The sequence below is a fragment of the Pezoporus wallicus genome, unplaced genomic scaffold (genome assembly GCF_028554395.1).
Source record: "Pezoporus wallicus isolate ANWC-B61680 ecotype Strahan unplaced genomic scaffold, APGP_CSIRO_Pwel_v1 contig_4684, whole genome shotgun sequence".
In the NCBI taxonomy this organism is placed as follows: Eukaryota; Metazoa; Chordata; class Aves; order Psittaciformes; family Psittacidae; genus Pezoporus; species Pezoporus wallicus.
Window position 1 is genome coordinate 2,735,821 of NW_026637499.1, and position 16,890 is coordinate 2,752,710.

At 58.7% G+C, this 16,890-nt stretch overlaps 4 protein-coding genes across 6 annotated transcripts in view; all 4 read left to right on the top strand.

The window, feature by feature from the left end:
• Positions 1-2,388, top strand: part of EEIG1 (estrogen-induced osteoclastogenesis regulator 1) — a 35,190-nt gene extending 32,802 nt beyond the window's left edge. The window contains exon 12 of the mRNA XM_057405909.1: positions 748-2,388. Within this exon, the coding sequence (XP_057261892.1) occupies positions 748-793 (46 nt within the window). The 3' untranslated portion in view covers positions 794-2,388. The remainder of the gene's footprint in view (positions 1-747) is intronic.
• A 1,854-nt stretch (positions 2,389-4,242) lies between these two features.
• DPM2 (dolichyl-phosphate mannosyltransferase subunit 2, regulatory) lies at positions 4,243-8,720 on the top strand. The gene is made up of 4 exons (XM_057405978.1): positions 4,243-4,318; positions 6,086-6,228; positions 7,949-8,051; positions 8,332-8,720. Exons 1-4 carry the CDS (start codon positions 4,243-4,245, stop codon positions 8,388-8,390), a joined length of 381 nt encoding a protein of 126 aa, XP_057261961.1. The 3' UTR covers positions 8,391-8,720.
• A 945-nt stretch (positions 8,721-9,665) lies between these two features.
• Positions 9,666-11,944, top strand: ST6GALNAC4 (ST6 N-acetylgalactosaminide alpha-2,6-sialyltransferase 4). 3 transcript variants are annotated; one of them, XM_057405912.1, is made up of 6 exons: positions 9,666-9,785; positions 10,287-10,351; positions 10,625-10,795; positions 10,909-11,321; positions 11,458-11,565; positions 11,688-11,944. In XM_057405912.1, the coding sequence occupies exons 2-6, from the start codon at positions 10,340-10,342 to the stop codon at positions 11,839-11,841; spliced, it is 858 nt and encodes a 285-aa protein (XP_057261895.1). In that variant the 5' UTR covers positions 9,666-9,785; positions 10,287-10,339; the 3' UTR covers positions 11,842-11,944. The 3 variants fall into 3 exon arrangements, with proteins under 3 accessions (XP_057261895.1, XP_057261894.1, XP_057261893.1); XM_057405911.1 differs by having other exon boundaries at positions 11,652-11,939; XM_057405910.1 differs by having other exon boundaries at positions 9,676-9,785; positions 11,645-11,880.
• A 1,656-nt stretch (positions 11,945-13,600) lies between these two features.
• ST6GALNAC6 (ST6 N-acetylgalactosaminide alpha-2,6-sialyltransferase 6) lies at positions 13,601-16,695 on the top strand. The gene is made up of 6 exons (XM_057405915.1): positions 13,601-13,912; positions 14,753-14,817; positions 14,929-15,108; positions 15,215-15,612; positions 15,773-15,880; positions 15,969-16,695. The coding sequence occupies exons 2-6, from the start codon at positions 14,803-14,805 to the stop codon at positions 16,156-16,158; spliced, it is 891 nt and encodes a 296-aa protein (XP_057261898.1). The 5' UTR covers positions 13,601-13,912; positions 14,753-14,802; the 3' UTR covers positions 16,159-16,695.
• The last annotated feature ends 195 nt before the right edge of the window (positions 16,696-16,890 follow it).

A 16,890-nucleotide genomic window follows, 5' to 3' on the forward strand; every position in this document is an offset into this window, starting at 1 on the left:
GCTACATGGTGGCTTTATACCCACATTAACACCCCTGGGATCCCTTTGGTGACAGGCTCCAGCTGTGCTGGGTTATGAATGCAGTTCTCAGCTGGAGCTAGGAGACATAATGTGCTCCTAGTTGTTAGATCCAGGAACTGAAGTAAGGAATGAAAGGACAAAATGGTAGAGGTTGGTTCCTGTTTGCTGCTGCGCCCACAGGGAGCTTTGCCTCCTGCTGGCCTGCAGCAAGACTGCAGCATCTGCTTTGTTGTCCCCTTTCCCTGCCTCCTCCATCATCGTTGAGGGCTTGTTCTCTCATGAAAGACTTGAGAATAAACACAGCTTTTTCTTGCTCTTAGTGCAGTGTCTTGGCTGGTTGAGTCTGAATCTTTACAGCACCTTTTGAGGTTAAAAAACCACCCAGACAATGATGGTAACACAAAGATCTGTCAAGTTGGTGACAAATAGGGGAGCACAGCAAAGCCAGGAACACTGGCTCTTTGCGCAGGATACTCCCCCTTTTCCTCTGTCCTTTAGGATTCATGCGTTACACCCAGCTCTTTCAATTGCTCTGGTGTCAGCTTGCCGCGTAGCTGTCTGGTTTGTGTTATGAGCTTTGACTCCTGGCCAGACTGGCTCCTTGTTCTCAGTCTTTGGTGTGGGGTTAGAGGGTGATGTTTGTGAGGGGAGAGCTCAGAATAACAACTTGAAGTGACTGGGGGAAATAACCTGGCTTTCTCCTCTTCTTCCCTGCTGCCTCCCCAGGGTCTCATCTGGAGTTTACGAGCCAGTGGTGATTGAAACCCACTAAATGTGAAGAACAGGGTAGAGCTGCTGGAAACAGGCCCCCTACCCAGTCCGCTGCCACATGGATGCCAACCTTTACCTCTCTTCATGCAGCATTCCAGAAGGGATTTCTCCACACCCCTCCCCATACATTTGCACTGCAGAACTACTCCGAGACCACTCTAGATCATGCACTTTTCCCTGAGTTGGCATTACCCTTCTCCACTTCCCAGTTCTTCCAGTGCCTGCCTTCCCCCTGTTTCTGTTCAGATGTAAGGTGTCTGTTGGGCTTATCCTTAGTCCTAGAGGATGTTGCTCATGTGCATCCCTCACTCCACCCATTCACTTGCAGCAGGGGACTTCTCAGCTTCTGTCTCCCCAAAGCATTGGGTTTATACCACTGTGAACTCTTGAAACCACTGGGGCAGAGGGGGAAACCGTTGTAACCAAACCGAGAGCTGCTTGTGGGTGACACAGTGAAATGGCCACTTGCAGGATGCTTTATCCCCTTGACTCTGCAAGGGAACATCACCTTCCAAGGCAACGGTTTTTACGGAACAAGGTATGCTATGGTGTACACTTCACCTTCCTGCCCTCAAATCCCCAATCATCCTCTTGTCTCATAGGAAACACTTCCCAAAAGTGCATTTCAGAAAACTACCACGATCCAGATGGGAGTTGATAATGGTTAAATGCTAATGCTGTTATACCACTAACTGCATTACACCCTTCCACTGCTGGGCATGGAAGGGCAGTGTTCATCTGTTAGCATTAGCAGGAGCACTTTAGAGGTTCCAGATTTTACCTGGAAGAGGCTTCTACTTGCTGTTCCAGGAGTGTGATCCCTGTTTGCTGCACTGAGCCAGCAAATAGCCACTGTCGGAGCTTGGAATACAAAGCCTCTTTTTTTGTTGTTGTTTTCTTCTTTTTTTGTTGTTATTTTAGGCTCAGGAAGGGAAGTACCCTTCTTGAACTCTGAAAAGAATCTGGCTATCTGATAGCCCTCCCCTGGGCTAGGGCAGGGTGCAGTTGACTGTGGTGGTCTCTCTGTTGTGGTAGTGATTAACAGTTGCCTCTCTTGGCCTGCTCCAGGGAGGGAATTGGTGTTGGTTGGCCTTTCTTGCCCTGTCAGTGGGGATCTGTGCCTGTGCTGGTTCTTTTTGGGGCTGGGGAGAAGCCACTGTCTCTGCCTTCAAAGGTAGGATGGGTGTCTTCTGCTGCATTAGCCATGGCAGCCATTCTTACGTGCTGTGTGGCGAGTGAACTCTTCTGACAAGGCTTCAAACTGTTCTCTGGTTGATCTTTCAATTGTTCCTCTTTGGGTTTGGTTCCTGCTGTTGGTTGATGCTTGAGCTGCCTCTTTTCCTTGCAGTGTGTGGCAGAGATGTCGGTCAGTCCCTTTCAGCTCTCACGTCTTCTCCTGGCAGCTGAACTGCAGGCGAGGATGTAGGCAAAGTCCAGCCAGGGGCTGTGCTTGCAGCCCTTCCTGTACAGAGACTCTCAGCTGAGAAGCTATTTCCTTGTAGTGCCCTTTCCTCTTTTGCCAGTGGACTGTGGTGCACTCGGAGCAGTGGCACCCTCCTGGGCACGGCTGGGGACGTGCCCTCCTCTGACACACGTGTGTGTGTGCGCACACACTTCAGCAAGTAGAAACTTGTCACTGATCACAGTGTTGTTCCAATTCTTAGTTATTGGAAAGCCTTTTCTTAATGGGAAAGCAAAAAGGGTGAGCTGTGGTCTCTGCAGCCACAATGCATGCAGATGAGCTACTGGAAAAGGGAATTCAGCAGAATGAGAAACAAGGAATGAAAGGACCTCGATTTATTGTTTCTGCCCTGCTCACTAAGGATGGCTGCATGGGAGGGTGCTAGGCAGCGTGGCAAAGCTATACAGCTGCTTGCTCTGATTTGACAGTTTCTCTCTTTGAGTCAAGAGGTTTCTGTATTTGGACAGACCACATGCAGGGTATGGATCTTTTTTCACCCTTTCCCTTCAAAGGGAATTAAATTTGGATTAGGGTAAGAAGAGGGGTTACAGACAACACCTTGCTTTGGTTTAATGTAGGGGAGAAGTATCGGATCAGAGAGTCTGTCTAGGACAAAAGCTCTTTCACATTTGCTGGAGGTTCTTAATGGTGATCTCTTCGTTCAGTCTGGGTAGGGTTGGCACTCGCTCGCAGGCGGGTGAGCATCCTGCCCTGCTCCCGGGGAGCTGTGTGTCTGCAGGAAGGGGAGGACCACTCGCTTTTCTCTCTCCCTGGGGCTTTGCCAGAAAGCCAGGCCTGGCCTGACCCTCTGCTCTGGTCAGGGTGAGGGCAGCAGCAGGCTCAGACAGCAATGGGTATTCCACCCTGCCTGCAGAGCTGCTCCATAGCGCAGAGCCCCTGCTGCTCCCCAGGGACCAGCAAAGCCCTTTGGGGGGGAATCAGGTCCAAGCAGGACTTGAAAGGAGCAAACATAAGCCAGGAAAGAGGCCAAAACCCAGCTCACTTGTGCTGCTCTGCTTCTGTTCCCATGGAAAACAATGGCACTGGCTGTCAGAGCAGTTGGAATCCAGGGCTTGCTTCTGGGCTCCATTGGCAAGAGTCAGCTGCTCCGATGTGCTGGCAGCTTGGCCTGTCATGAAATCACCAGTGGGACACACAGAGGGAGGAATCTCTTCCAAGCAAAGCAAAAGGAGAAGCAGTTGAGCTTTCCAGAAAGCTGGTCTCATCTTCCCAGGCTGGCAGAGGCATAACCTGCTCCATTCCATAGCTGTGGCCAACCTGAGCACATCTCTGGCTTCTTCTCCAGCGGCTTGGCACATCACTGCTTGTGGTTTTTGATAACTGTGTCTCATGGGGTGTCTCTTCCTTGTCTCCACATTATTGACTCCACAGATCCTGGTCTTTACGTAGCTTTTTAGCTCTCCTACCCTTGTTTTTGAATTAGAAAGCAGCCCTAGCCATTCAGCCTGGTGCAGCACAGCCAGGGCTGCGGCACCCAGCAGGAGGAAGGAGCAGTCTGTTCCTATTCCTGGATCCCACACAGAGCTCCCACTGCAGTGCCCATTGGTGGGCATGGAGGCAGTGGTGCTGGCAGTGGGATCCCTCATCCTGCAGACTCGCTGCCACCTCGGGAAGCTGCATCTCACGAGCACTTTTCTCCTTGTGGCATCGCTTGCCCTCTGTTCCTCAGTGGACTTTGAGCGTTGAAGCAGTGCATCAGTTTCAGACCCAAACCTCTGGTTAGTTTCCTTTTGGGGTTTTCTTTTTTGTTGTGAAGTTTATTGAGGTTTTTTTTTATAAACCCAGCAGGCTGGTGGTTTGTTTTTTTTTTGACTTGCATTATTGTTTCATTGATATTTTATTCCGGGGGGGGGGGGTTTGAAGGGGGAGGATGCTCTTCCCCACATCGTTCCCCTTCTCAGGGGATTCAGAGGTGGCTTAAACTAAAAGGACCTTATTGGCAAGACTCTGCATCCCTATGGTCTGTGATGCTGGTGAGCAGGGCTGCTCCTGCCTGGCTGATCCAGAGTGCAGAGCTGGCCTCTGCTTTGGACTGGGGGCCAGGTGAGATGTGTGGGCTCTGCTCAGCCAGTTCCTGGACCTTTAGCTGGTGAAAGCCCATTGCAAAGAGTTGGGAAATTCAATGTAACTTTTTTGTTTTACTAACTTTCTTTTCTTTTTAAACCAATCTAAACTGAGTGAATGTCTGTAAGAATAGGCTTAGCTGTGACTTGGTGAAGGAGATGGCTTTCAATTGGAAATTGTGATAGGGAGGGAAAAGAAAAGGGGGGAGAAGGATGTTGTTCCTCCATCATCTTTTGTATGGTCAGCACTTTAAATGGGGGCCCTCGTGCTGTCCTGACCCTCGGGCAGCAGGCACGTGATCTCTCCCCCTCCTCATCCTCCTTACAAATAAGACCCTTTTTAACGCTTGCTTCAGTTTATAGAGGGTCCCAAGCCCTGCAGAGCACCCGTTTCAGTCTCATCTTCGTAGGAGGGGGGTGACTTATTTATTGTTGTCGTCGCTGTTTTCTTTTGAACCCTCTGGCACCTGCAGCTGGACTCTGCACGTGCAACGTGTTGTGAACCTCTGGGAAAACCTCACTCCAGGTACGCTTAGAGCACGTAGGTTAAAACACCCCTCCTGGAGAGGGGGACCCCTCCTCCTTTGCTCCCCTCCTCACTGCCTTACCCGGGAGCTGCAGATTCACCCTCCTTTACCCCATCACCTCTTGCTCCGGTGACGGCCCTGTGGACAAGGCTGGTCCCCAAGGAGCAAGGACCTACAAGCGCTGCCTGGTCGCAGGCGTTTGTCCTTAAAGAGCCACTTCCTGGCTGGGGTGTGAGCCCCAAATTCCCCCTCGCTTCTCTCCCGAGCCTGATGCCCTCTCCATGTTGCATCGCCCCTGCCCCATCAGGAAGGGAGCGGACGTGGAAAACTGGGAAGTAACAAGGAATTTGGATGCAGCTGAGCCTCAGAACTTGTCTCAAACATAAGGAATAATGATAGAGCCCGTATTTTTGTGGGGGGAAAGGGGAGATATTGGTTTATTTTCTTGGAAGCCAATGGAGCTCGGTGCTGTTCAGCGGAGGCGCGCACTTGATTTCTATCAGATTCTATAGAGAGATGGCTGATATTTTTGGAAAGGGAATGAATGGGTCTATGCAAACTTCCAAAATGGCTTGAAAATAAGAAAAAGAGATAGTTTAACATTTTTTTACTTTGAAATCTAAAGAGAAAAAAACTCTAACTTTGTTTCTTAAAGTGCGTTTAGAAAGAGAAGCTACTTCCACTGCTCTATTTTGATGATGATGATGATGATTCTTGGAGAGTTTGGGCTGGAGGGAATGACTATTTTTCACCATTTTTATCTTGCTCCTCTAGTTTTGGGGTTTGTTTCTTTGTGTTGTTTTTTTTTTCTAACGGAATGCTGTGCCGTCTTTGATTCAACAGAGATCGTGTTTGTATTTTCTGTATCTGGTTCCTAACGTAGAGAAATAACAAATATATGAGGAAAATCAATATAATGTCAAATGTTGTTATGGTTTGGGGGGGAATAAAGGGGTTTTGGTACTTCACACTGCTTCTGCTCCCTTTGTTTCTTGCTTTAAATATACCCCAGTATCTGCTAAGGAAGCAGAAGGGGGAAGTTAGGGCTGGTTGGGATCGGGTTTGGCTTTGCTTTCCACCATCCCCTTGGTGATTGGGATACAGGACCCGAGTACCTCGGGTGTTGGAGCTGGGTTTGAGCCCTTGGGGTCCATAGACGACACCAGCACAACGCGTTGCTGAGGGAGGCGCTCCTCTCCCGTCGCTGACCCCGCTGTAAGCGGGTACCACGGGGAGGCAGCGCAGCGGGAGGTTTCGTTCCGCGCCCCGGGGCGCCGTGAGGGGAACCGGGCCCTGCCGGGGGAACCGGGTCACCTTCAGCGCCCTCCTCTTCGTTTACTACACGCTCTGGATCATCGTACTGGTACGGGGCTCCTGGCGGCTACAACCCAGGCTCTTCACCCCCTCACGGTGTTTGCCCGGGCCCTGCTTAGGTGCTGATGTGTTCCTGTGGGGCTCTGCTTGCCAGCTTCCTGGTTCGGGGCAAGACCAAGCTTCAGTCACGCTGCCTGCCCTGCTGCTCTAAACCAGGCTGACCCAGCCAGGGTAAGATCCAAAGCTCATGTGAGCTGTCAGCTGAAGCCTGGTCCCTCTAGAGGTGATGCTGGTGGTGTCTGCTTTTGTAGTCCCCTGGATTGCTGACTCTAAAGGGAATTAAAAGTGGTAAATAGGGAAAGAGATCACTCTTACCGAGAGCTTGATAGGGAGAAGAGTTTGGGCAGGGAAGAGATTCAGAGCAGCCCTGTGGAGAAGGCCTTGGGGGTGGTGGTCAATGGGAAACTTAACATGAGCCAGCTTCAGTGTGCGCTCGCAGCCCAGAAAGCAACCGTATCCTGGGCTGCATCAAAAGGAGCGTGACCAGCAGGTCGAAGGAGGTGATCCTGCCCCTCTACTCTGCTCTCATGAGACCTCACCTGGAGCATTGTGTGCAGTTCTGGTGTCCTCAACATAAAAAGGACATGGAACTGTTGGAACAAGTCCAGAGAAGGGCCACGAGGATGATCGGGGGCTGGAGCACCTCGCGTATGAAGACAGCTGAGGAAGTTGGGGCTGTTCAGCCTGGAGAAGAGAAGGCTGCGTGGAGACCTCATAGCAGCCTTCCAGTATCTGAAGGGGGCCTATAGGGATGCTGGGGAGGGACTCTTCATTAGGGACTGTAGTGATAGGACAAGGGGTAACGGGTTAAAACTTAAACAGGGGAAGTTTAGATTGGATATAAGGAGGAAATTCTTTCCTGTGAGGGTGGTGAGGCACTGGAATGGGTTGCCCAGGGAGGTTGTGAATGCTCCATCCCTGGGGGTGTTCAAGGCCAGGTTGGACAGAGCCTTGGGTGCCATGGTTTTAGTGTGAGGTGTCCCTGCCCATGGCAGGCGGGTTGGAACTGGATGATCTTAAGGTCCTTTCCAACCCTAACTATTCTATGATTCTATGAATGCAGAGCTCTGGAAAAGTGTTTCTGAGCCTGATAGGTTTGTCCATTTCAGGGTCATTAGAATCAGGGAACACCAGGTTGGACCTCAAGGATCATCTGGTCCAACCTCATGAATGATTTTCTTCCTGGAAAGAAACATCTTGTGAGCTTTCCATGTACGTGAGGCCTGGTGCAGCCCTGGCTGATGGCTCCTGGCAGCTTCCCCTCCAACCCCCGACCGGTTTGAGTTCCCTCCTGCCCCTGCTTGCTCTGTTCCCGCTGTGTTTGTGCTGTTGGACGCTGCCGCGCAGGAATCCTTACACTGCTCTCTAGTGTCCAAAGCCTTCCAGTGGATCCTGGCAGGATCACCACGAAGCAGAGCCAGGATCAGCTTCTCCTTTCTGCAGGGCAGAGAGCCCTGGGGTTCACTGTGCTCAGCACCGAGCAGGATGGCAGCTGAGCCCAGCCTGGGGTTTTATGGGCCTCATATCCCTGCCCCTTGTCATCTGCTGAACGCTGCAGCCTCCTCAGCCACATCCTGGTCTGGCAGCCCTATTTTTAGCTATCTCCTGCTTGGTATTTCCATCCTGCTTTGGAAACCACGAGGCTGCAGGTGCTGGGGCATGGGCCTGGTGCTGTGCCACCTCCTGACAGCCCTCTCTGTGCCCTGCAGCCCTTCATCGACAGCGACCACAGCATCCACCAGTACTTCTTGCCCAGGGAGTACGCGGTTCTCATCCCCGTGGTGGCCGGGCTGCTGCTGCTGCTCTTTATAGGTGAGTGTCATTCCTCTTGTTCTAATTAGAAGCTTCTAAATTAGGAAGAGGGAAGAGGGTTGCTTGGGGCCTCTGTGACACTTGTGCCATGCTCCCTGTGGCCACTGCTGCAGCACAGGCTCTGGGGGCTGGTGTTTGGGTGTAACGTGGGCTGTTTGAGGCCCTGCACAGAGGAGTTGTCTCACTCACGCTGCTCGGGGCCCGTTTCTCACTGCAGTGGGATTCAAAGCACCTGTAATCAGACACTTCCTGTCCCAATCTGTTCTCTTTCTCACTGCAGGTGTTTTTATAACGGTTGTGATGTGGAAAAACAGGAAGCCTGTCAAGAAATTGGACTGAAGGGGGGTGAGAAGGCGCCAGAGCCAAGAAAAGACTTTGCCTGCAGCCCCGAGCAGGCAGCGCTCAGCACCAAACCCTCCTTCCTGCAGAGACAAACCCGTTTACACCGTGCTGACCAAGGGAACCAAACCTGACATTCAGGGCTCATTGAGAGAGGGACCAGAGAGCCCTGCTGTGAGGGACCTGCTCCAAACTGGGGCTGTGCTCTGGGCTGCAGTGGCTGGGGACCAACCTCCACCCTCTGCTCAGCCTCTGGGTGATCCTTGCCTGCTGCTCTTGTTGTGTCCAGTGTGTTCCTCCTGTGTCCTTATTAAATGTTCACGTATGATTTGTGGGGGTTTCTCAGTGGTGTTTGAGAGGAAAGAAATGAGACTTTGGGCTTGGAAAAGGCAAGTTTGTATTCTCCATTTGCCTGCTGGAGGAGCTCATCATAGAATCAGAGAAGGTTTGGGGTGAAAGGGAGCTTAAAGCCCATCCAGCTCCAACCCCGTGCCACAAGCAGGGACACCTTCCACTAGAGCAGCTTGCTCAAGTCCAATCTGACCTCTCTGAAGAGGAACCCTTGTGTGGCATGTGAGCACTGGGAAACATCAGACATGGAAACACCCTGACTGGGTGGCCTGGGCATACCCAGCCTTGTGCCATGGGGCAGCTCCAGCAAGGGGAGGGCAGGATTGGGGTGCTCTGATCCTTCCCACATGGACTGAGAGCTTCCCCTACGAGGCAGCAGCGTGTCCCGTCACCTCCGGTCCTGCCCAGGGGTGATGCTGGTGGCTCGGGGTGCCTTGGGCTGAGCCTGGCAGTGGTTTAAACCCATGTGCGTGGTCCAGAGGCTCGGCTCCGGATGGAGGTTTGTCCGCAGCTCCTGCAGAGCCTGCCAGGCCTCCATCCACCCCTCTTGCCTTGCCTCAGTGTTGGTGCTGCTCCACAGGGTGAGAAACCCTTCCCGGCCCCTCTGCACCCGGACATGGCTCAACCCAGCCCATGAGGGCGGGTGTGAGCTGGGGCAGGAGGAGGCCAAAGGGTGGAAGATGGGGTCGTGTCTGCCCACAGTCGGGTTTGCCCCAGGCGCTGCCTCCTGCGTCAGAGCCCCGCAGTGTCCCTGTCACCTCATCTCTAATCCTGCTCCAAGCGTGCCAAGGGCAGGGCTGGGAGCAGTTTTGAGGCTACTTCTCATGTTTCCTTGTCAACAAGGGGAGGATACAAAGTCCAGCACCCACCCCTGGGCAACAGGCACCTCGCCTCGGGAGCGCTTCGCGTAGTCCGGGGGCAAGAAGGGGCGGCCCTTTGGGGGCATCAGGTGGGGACTGGGAACCAAGGGGCTGCTGGTTTGAGCTGCTCTGGATCCCCTCGGTCCCAGCGTCCGGCGTGGTTGGGAGCTGATGGTGCACGGAGGTGAGAAGGGGGCTTGGGGACGCGGGGGGGTCACAGCAGGGACCCCAAGCGAGGGCAGAGGAGGTGCAGAGGGAAACGGGTACCGGGGATGGGCACTGGGGTCCATAGCTGGGTTGTTGGGGCCGGTGCACAGGGGATGGCTCCGGGTCGGTACCAGGGTACGTGCGGCGCTGCCCTCGGTGCGGGGTCGGTCCCGGCTCACCGCGGCCGGGTCCCGGTGCCGGTGCCGGTGCCGGAGGCGGTGCTGGGCTGCAGGGCGGAGGGGGGGGGCGGTCCCGGTGCCGGCAGTGCCCGCTCGGCCCCGCCCCGGCGCTGCCCCGCGGGATGCGGGACCCGGCGGCCGCGGCCCTGGGGGCCGGGGAGCGGCGGCGCCGCGGGGGCTCCCGGCGCGGTGAGTGCGGCCCGGACCGGGGAAGGGATGGGGGGACCTCGGGGGGGGAACCTCGGGTTTTGGGGTGCCGGGGATGGGCGTCCCCGGTGCTGAGCCCGCTCTGTGCGCAGGGAGCGAGCCGCGACCCTCCTGGTGACCCCGGGCCCCACGGTGCCCCCCGAGCATGAAGACCCTGGTGAGTACCCGCAGGGGCGGCGGGACCCGACGGCACCGGCGGGGAAGGAGCCCGGGTGAGCCGCGGACCCCGCAGGCAGCAGCGAGCCCCTGAGCGCGGCCCTCGGCCGGTGCTGCCTGCAGGAAGTGAGCTCGGTGCAGGCACCCAGCGCTCCCCCTGCGCCCCACGCCCATCGCCGTGGGGTCTGCTCCTGTGCACGGCCCCGTGGAGCCCCCGGCATCCAGCGCACATGGCCGGGCCCGCAGGAACCTTCCTTCTCCCGCTCTGCTCCAGGCCCGGCTCTTCCTGTCGCTGGTGTGCGCGGCGCTGGGTGCTGTGCTCTACGTCCTGCTGTGCAACCAAGCGTGCCCGCGGGCCTGCTGCCGGCCCCCGGCACAGTGGGGCAGCCCCACAGCATCCACTGGCCCCCGCTTGCAGGGGTACAGCCGCGTCCCTGATGGGAAGGTGAGCGGGGATGGGGCAGCTCGGCCCGACCGTGCCTCAGTTTCCCCTTCCTTAATGAGGGCGGAAGGGGCTACAGGAGCCAATGGGGAGCCAATGGGTTCATCTCCCCACAGCCACTGGAGCGGGCCCTGTGCCGCCGCTGCGCCGTGGTCTCCAGCTCGGGGCAGATGCTGGGCTCACGCCTGGGCCAGGCCATCGATGGGCAGGAGTGCGTCCTGCGCATGAACCACGCGCCCACCGCCGGCTACGAGGAGGACGTGGGCAGCCGCAGCACCGTCCGCGTGGTATCGCACACCAGCGTCCCCCTGCTCCTGAGGAACCAGCGCTACTTCTTCCAGCAGTGCCAGGACACCCTGTACATCATCTGGGGGCCGGCGAGGAAGATGAGCAGGGAGAAGGGGGGTTCGACCTACCAGGCGCTGCTGAAGGTGATGCAGATGTACCCGCACCTGCAGATCTACACCCTGACCGATGAGAAGATGGCCTATTGCGACGACATCTTCCAGAATGAGACGGGCAAGAACAGGTACCACCACCTCCCACAGAGACCCCATTGGGTTCCCCCCACCATAGCACCAGTGTCGTCCCCCCTCCCCATCAGACACCCGTATCCCAGCTGGGCTGGTAGCCCTACCGCACCCGCTCATCGTGGTGCTTTGCAGGATGAAGTCCGGCTCCTTCCTGAGCACGGGGTGGTTCACCATGATCCTGGCCATGGAGCTCTGCGAGCGGATCTGCGTCTTCGGCATGGTCAGCGACAGCTACTGCAGGTACGTGGGGAGCAGCGGGCGCGGGGTGACCCAGCGTCCCCCCGAGTCCCACACACACACACACATCCCCTCGCAACAGGGAGAAGAACCACTCGAGCGTGCCCTACCACTACTTCGAGCAGGGCCAGCTGGACGAGTGCAGGATGTACCTGGTGCACGAGCGAGCCCAGCGCGCCGGGCACCGCTTCATCACCGAGAAAACCATCTTCTCCCGCTGGGCCAAGAGGAAGAACATCACCTTCACCCACCCGTCCTGGGCCAGCGGATAGGGCGTGAGCCATGGGGCGAGGCAGCATCCTGCAGTGACATGCCTTGGCTGCACCGGTGCCGCTACAGCAGCAGGGCCGGTTCCTCCAGCTGCTGGGTGGGCTGGGACCCTCCCCATGTTGGTGTCCATGAGCTGGACCCGTAGAGCCCCACTGGCACCAAGCACCTCTCTGATGGACCCAATGCGACCGCAGAGGGTTTCCACCTGCTCTGCTGGGGTGAATATTTAATGCAGGATGGAACATTCACGCTGCTGGGCTCCAGCGTGACAGCAGCAGAGCTCGGGGCCATGAGCCTCTGACTCTCCCAGGGATGGAGCTCCTTGCCCCACTGATTCCCTGATTCCTGGTGCTTGATGGGGGAGCGCAGGGCTTCCCCATCCTGATACCTTCTGCTGCTCTGCGCCGGGGCAGGTCCCTGTGGTCCCCTGCATCCCCTTAACTGGGATGCCCTGGGGTCATACACAGCTCAGGGGGGGCTTCACGTTGCCTCGTCACAAGTGCCCTTGGATTCAGACCAAAGCAAACGTGGCCATTAAATGCAGTTTTAACTCGATGGTGCCTTGTGCTGTGCCCCTTAGGGCTGCGGGACGTGGGGACAGGGGACAGCAGCTGCTCTCCGTGCTGCCAGCATCCTGCTCCCCTGCCAGGCTATAAATAAGGTGGTGAGGGGGTAGAGCTGAGCCTGAGCACGGAGGAAGGAGCCGAAAGCCGACGGTGGAGAGCATTTGGGAACCAGCAGCTGCGTCCCAACCAGGTCCCTGCGAGATGGGCGCTGAGCTGGGGTGGATTCTGTGCTGGGTCCAGGCTGATCTTTGCCCTGCAGGGAGGGCGTTTGTGGAGGCCTGGGTCATGCCAGGACCCGGCGTGCGCGGCCCTGACCCCGGCTGCAGCTCTTGGAACCCTTAACAGATGCCACGCGTTTGGGTGGGCCTGGAGGTGTCGGGGGAGGCAGGAGGAGGGCAGAGGGAGCCGCGTTCACCCCCGTTTCAGCAGGGGTCGAGTGAGGCGCGAGTCACCTGGAGATGCTGCCAGGACAGGGAGCCACAGGCGAGGGTGAACCAAGAGCCCGTGGGGCTCTGCCCCATTGCCACACCCGCACACAGGGAAGGGCCCCGCTAGCGCAGCCGAGCCGAGATCCCCCCCCGAACAGGGCCTGCAGGTCCCGGTCAGCGCCCTCCCCGCCACACCACATCCCCGGAGCGCGATGGGGGAGGCGGCGGCATCCCAACAATGCGGCCCGGACGCCACGTGCTGCTCTGGTGCCCGCCCCGGTGCCCTCGGGGGTGGGACGGGTCAGACCGCAGGGGCGGGAGCAAGCCCCGGCCTGCACCGTCGGGGCCCGGCGCGGGGAGGGCGGCGCTAGGACCCCCGCGGAGCTCCACATCTTGGCGGGCGGCGCTAGGACCCTTGCGGCTGTCTCCGTCTCGGGCGGGCGGCGCTAGGACCCTGCGTTGGTCCTCGGTTCCGGCCCAGGCGGCAGCCGCATCAGCATCACCGGCACCGGCATCACCGGCACCGGCATCACCGGTACCGGCATCACCGGTACCGGCACCGATAGCAGCAGCATTGCGGCGCACTGCGGAGCGGAGCCGTCGGTGGATACGTTGCGTCCTCTCCGGGCCCGTTTAGCCGGTGCAGGGGTGGAACGGCTCCGGTGCACGGTAAATTGGGGGGGGGGGGGGGGGTATGGAGGGCGGACGGGCCCCGGTCTGCGCGGTTCCTGCAAAGCGGGACTGCCGGGGGACGGCTGCACCCTTGGGTGCGGAGATGTGGGGGGAGCACTGGGAAGCGGGGGAGGATTCGCATTCCGGGGCGGGTTTTCCCTTCCCGGGCATCAGCAGGGATCGCATCCGGGGCTGGGGGATCCGTGCACGTTGTGAGTGCAGCGGGGTTTGCACCGGGCGGGAGCGGGTCTGGATCAGCCCTTTCCCGGCAGAGCCGCGATGTGAGCCCGGGGCAGCGGTGGAACCGGACCTCCCCCTGCCCGCAACATCCCGCATCCCCTGCGGGGCCCGAGGAGGAGATGACGCCCCCCCCGCGCCGTGCGCTGCCCGCCGCAGATGAGACCCCTCGACCAAGTAAGGCCCGATGTGGGGTCCCCGATGTGGGGTCCCCCATGGCCAGAGCACTGCGGAGATGCAGGTGCAGGGGCCCCGGTGCTGCCCCCTGCAACCTGTGCACGTCGGGGCTCCTCTGCACCAGCACGCCAAGGCTGTCCCCGGTTGGAACCTTCCCGTCCATCCACAGCGGCCCTGAGAGCCCTGCGGGGCCCCTGGGGTTGGAGCCAGGAGCTGCTGCATCATTTTCCATCCCTGCTCCCCCCCCCCCCCCCCCCAGGGCAATTACTGAAGAGGCTTCAATTTGGTTTTAATTCCTCATTGCTCCCAGCAGCTGTGCCTCAGTAACCAGGACCTGACAGGATAAACTGGGTCAGTCCATTGCTGCGAGCTCGGGCGAGGGGAGGTCGGAGCAGGACCCCCCCCAGGGGTGAGCACCCTGGGGCTGGAGAGGTCGCTGCTGGCTCTGTTTGGATTGAGCCCATGCGTGAGCTGGGCTGGGCAGGTCTCAGTTCCTCCCCACCGCGGTCTGAGACTCCCTGGTGCTTGGTTTAATGGGATTTACCACGCAAGCACCGGGTTTACCCACGCTGACCCATGGGTTTGAGTGGCTTCGGGCCTGCCGGCGGGGGATAATCCATCCCTGGATCCCAGCCCGCTGCAGGGATCTCCCTGGCATGAGCTGTGGCCACGCTGAGCTCCTCCACACCACTGATCCCATTGGCATTCCCTTCCCCATATCAGTGCTGGGGTGTCCCACTGGGTACCCATCGCGGGCTGCTTGGTGGCTCATCCCGTACCCCCGCCGTCCCAAGCGAGGTGGCAAGTGGCCAGTGCAGGGGGTGACCGTGTGCCTTGCAGGTGCTCGCGGGACACTGGCGGTCGCAGTGCACTGAGGCCGGCACAAAGACATGAGTGGCAGCACGGTGAGTGCCGGAGCATGTCCCCATGGACACCGGGAGTCTCCCTGCGGACACTGGAGGTGCCGCGGGGAGCAGGGCTGGGGGCAGCGGCTGATGCTCTCCCCCTGCCCGCAGAGCCATCGCGCCGCCGCCCTGGGGGTCCTCTTTGCCCTGATCATGTTGCTGATCATCTACAGCTCCGGCAATGGGAGCGAGGTGTTCCCCTACAGCCGCCTGCGGGGCAGAGCCCGCCGGCCCCCCGACCTCAAGAAGTGGGGGGTGAAAAGCGGGTACCTGCCCGTGTGTGGGAACAAGGTACGAGCTGCGGGGCAGGGTGACATCCACAGCGATGCCTTGCCCCCTGCCCAGCTCCATCCCTCCCTGCTGGGCTGTGCTGACACCCGGTGTTTGTCATCACCAGACCCTCGCTGCCCGCTGCCGCCAGTGCGTCATTGTCACCAGCTCCAGCCACCTCCTGGGTACCCGCCTGGGCACGGCCATCGATGGGGCCGAATGCACCATCCGCATGAACGACGCTCCCACCACCGGCTACGAGGCCGACGTGGGCAACAAGACCACCTTCCGCGTGGTGGCCCACTCCAGCCTCTACCGCGTGCTCAAGCGGCCCCAGGAGTTCGTCAACAAGACCCCCGAGACCATCTTCATCTTCTGGGGGCCGCCCGCCAAGATGCAGAAGAGCCTCCTGAAGATCATCCAGCGCGTCAGCACCTCCTTCCCCAACATGACCGCCTACGTGGTCTCCCCCGGCCGCATGAAGCAGTTCGATGAGCTGTTCCGGGGGGAGACAGGGAAGGACAGGTACCTCGGAGCCACCTCCGGCGCCGCATCCCCACTTTTAGCATGTCCCCGGGGTGGAGCTGGCTCTTGGGGCTGCTCCACGGGGTTGGGGCAAGTTGGGGTCTGTATCCCCATCACCTCCCCGCTGTTGTCCCCATGGTGCTTGTGCCCCCCCCCCCAGGGAGAAGTCGCGGTCGTGGCTGAGCACGGGCTGGTTCACCATGGTGATCGCGGTGGAGCTCTGCGATGCCGTCCATGTCTACGGCATGGTGCCACCCAACTACTGCGGGTGAGGAGACCCCCGAGCCCTTATCCCAGCCCCGTGTCCCCACCGTGGGGCTCACCCCATGCTTTTCCCCCCTCCTTCCAACCCGCAGCCGCCGGCCCCCGCCGCGCCGCCTGCCCTACCACTACTATGAGCCGAAGGGCCCCGATGAGTGCACGACCTACATCCACAACGAGCGGAGCCGCAAGGGCAACCACCACCGCTTCATCACCGAGAAGAGGGTCTTCTCCAGCTGGGCCGGCCTCTACAACATCACCTTCTCCCACCCCACGTGGCCCTAGGGGCTGCCTCTGGAGCTGGGATGGATGAGGGTTCCCCTGCATCCCGTTTGGAGCAGTTGGAGCCAGGCATCGGGTGCCTCTTAAGGGGCCGTTGCCTCTGTTCACGGTGGCTCCTCGCACTGGGATGTGTTGGGGTTTGAGCTGGGTTTTGGGGTGAGTGCGGGGTTTGGGGTGTTCCCCCCCCCCCATGGACATGGAGGTGAGATCCTGCCTGGTCCTGTGAGAACACAGGAGGGATTTGAGGTCCCTTTGGGGCTGCATCACTTTAGGGGCCACCACAGAGACTGTTTCAAGGGGGACGGGACCCTCTTGATGCTCAGCCCCTCTCTGCCACCCCCATCACCCCAGTCCTGTTCCACCACATCCTCCCCTCAGCAGCACCCCGCAGTTTTCAGTGGGACCCTGTGGGGGTGACACTGCCACCATGGGTGCCCCAGCACCCCACAGCCACCCCCCAGAACTGCTGCCCCCCACACTGCCAAAACCTTTTCTATTGGAGCAATGGGATTTGGGGGGGGGGGGGGGGGGGGGGTGTTTTGTTCCTCCTCATCCCAGGGTTTGTATTTGGGGTTCCCAGCCAAAGGAGTGAGCAGGGTCCTCATTGTTTAATAACCCTTTGGAAGTGGCACAGGGTGCAGCACCCTCAGCACCCCCAGCCAGAGGAGGATTTGTTCATTTCCCATCAGCAGAGCACTGAGTGGAAAGCAGCTCGATGCAGCGAGCTTGGGTGCT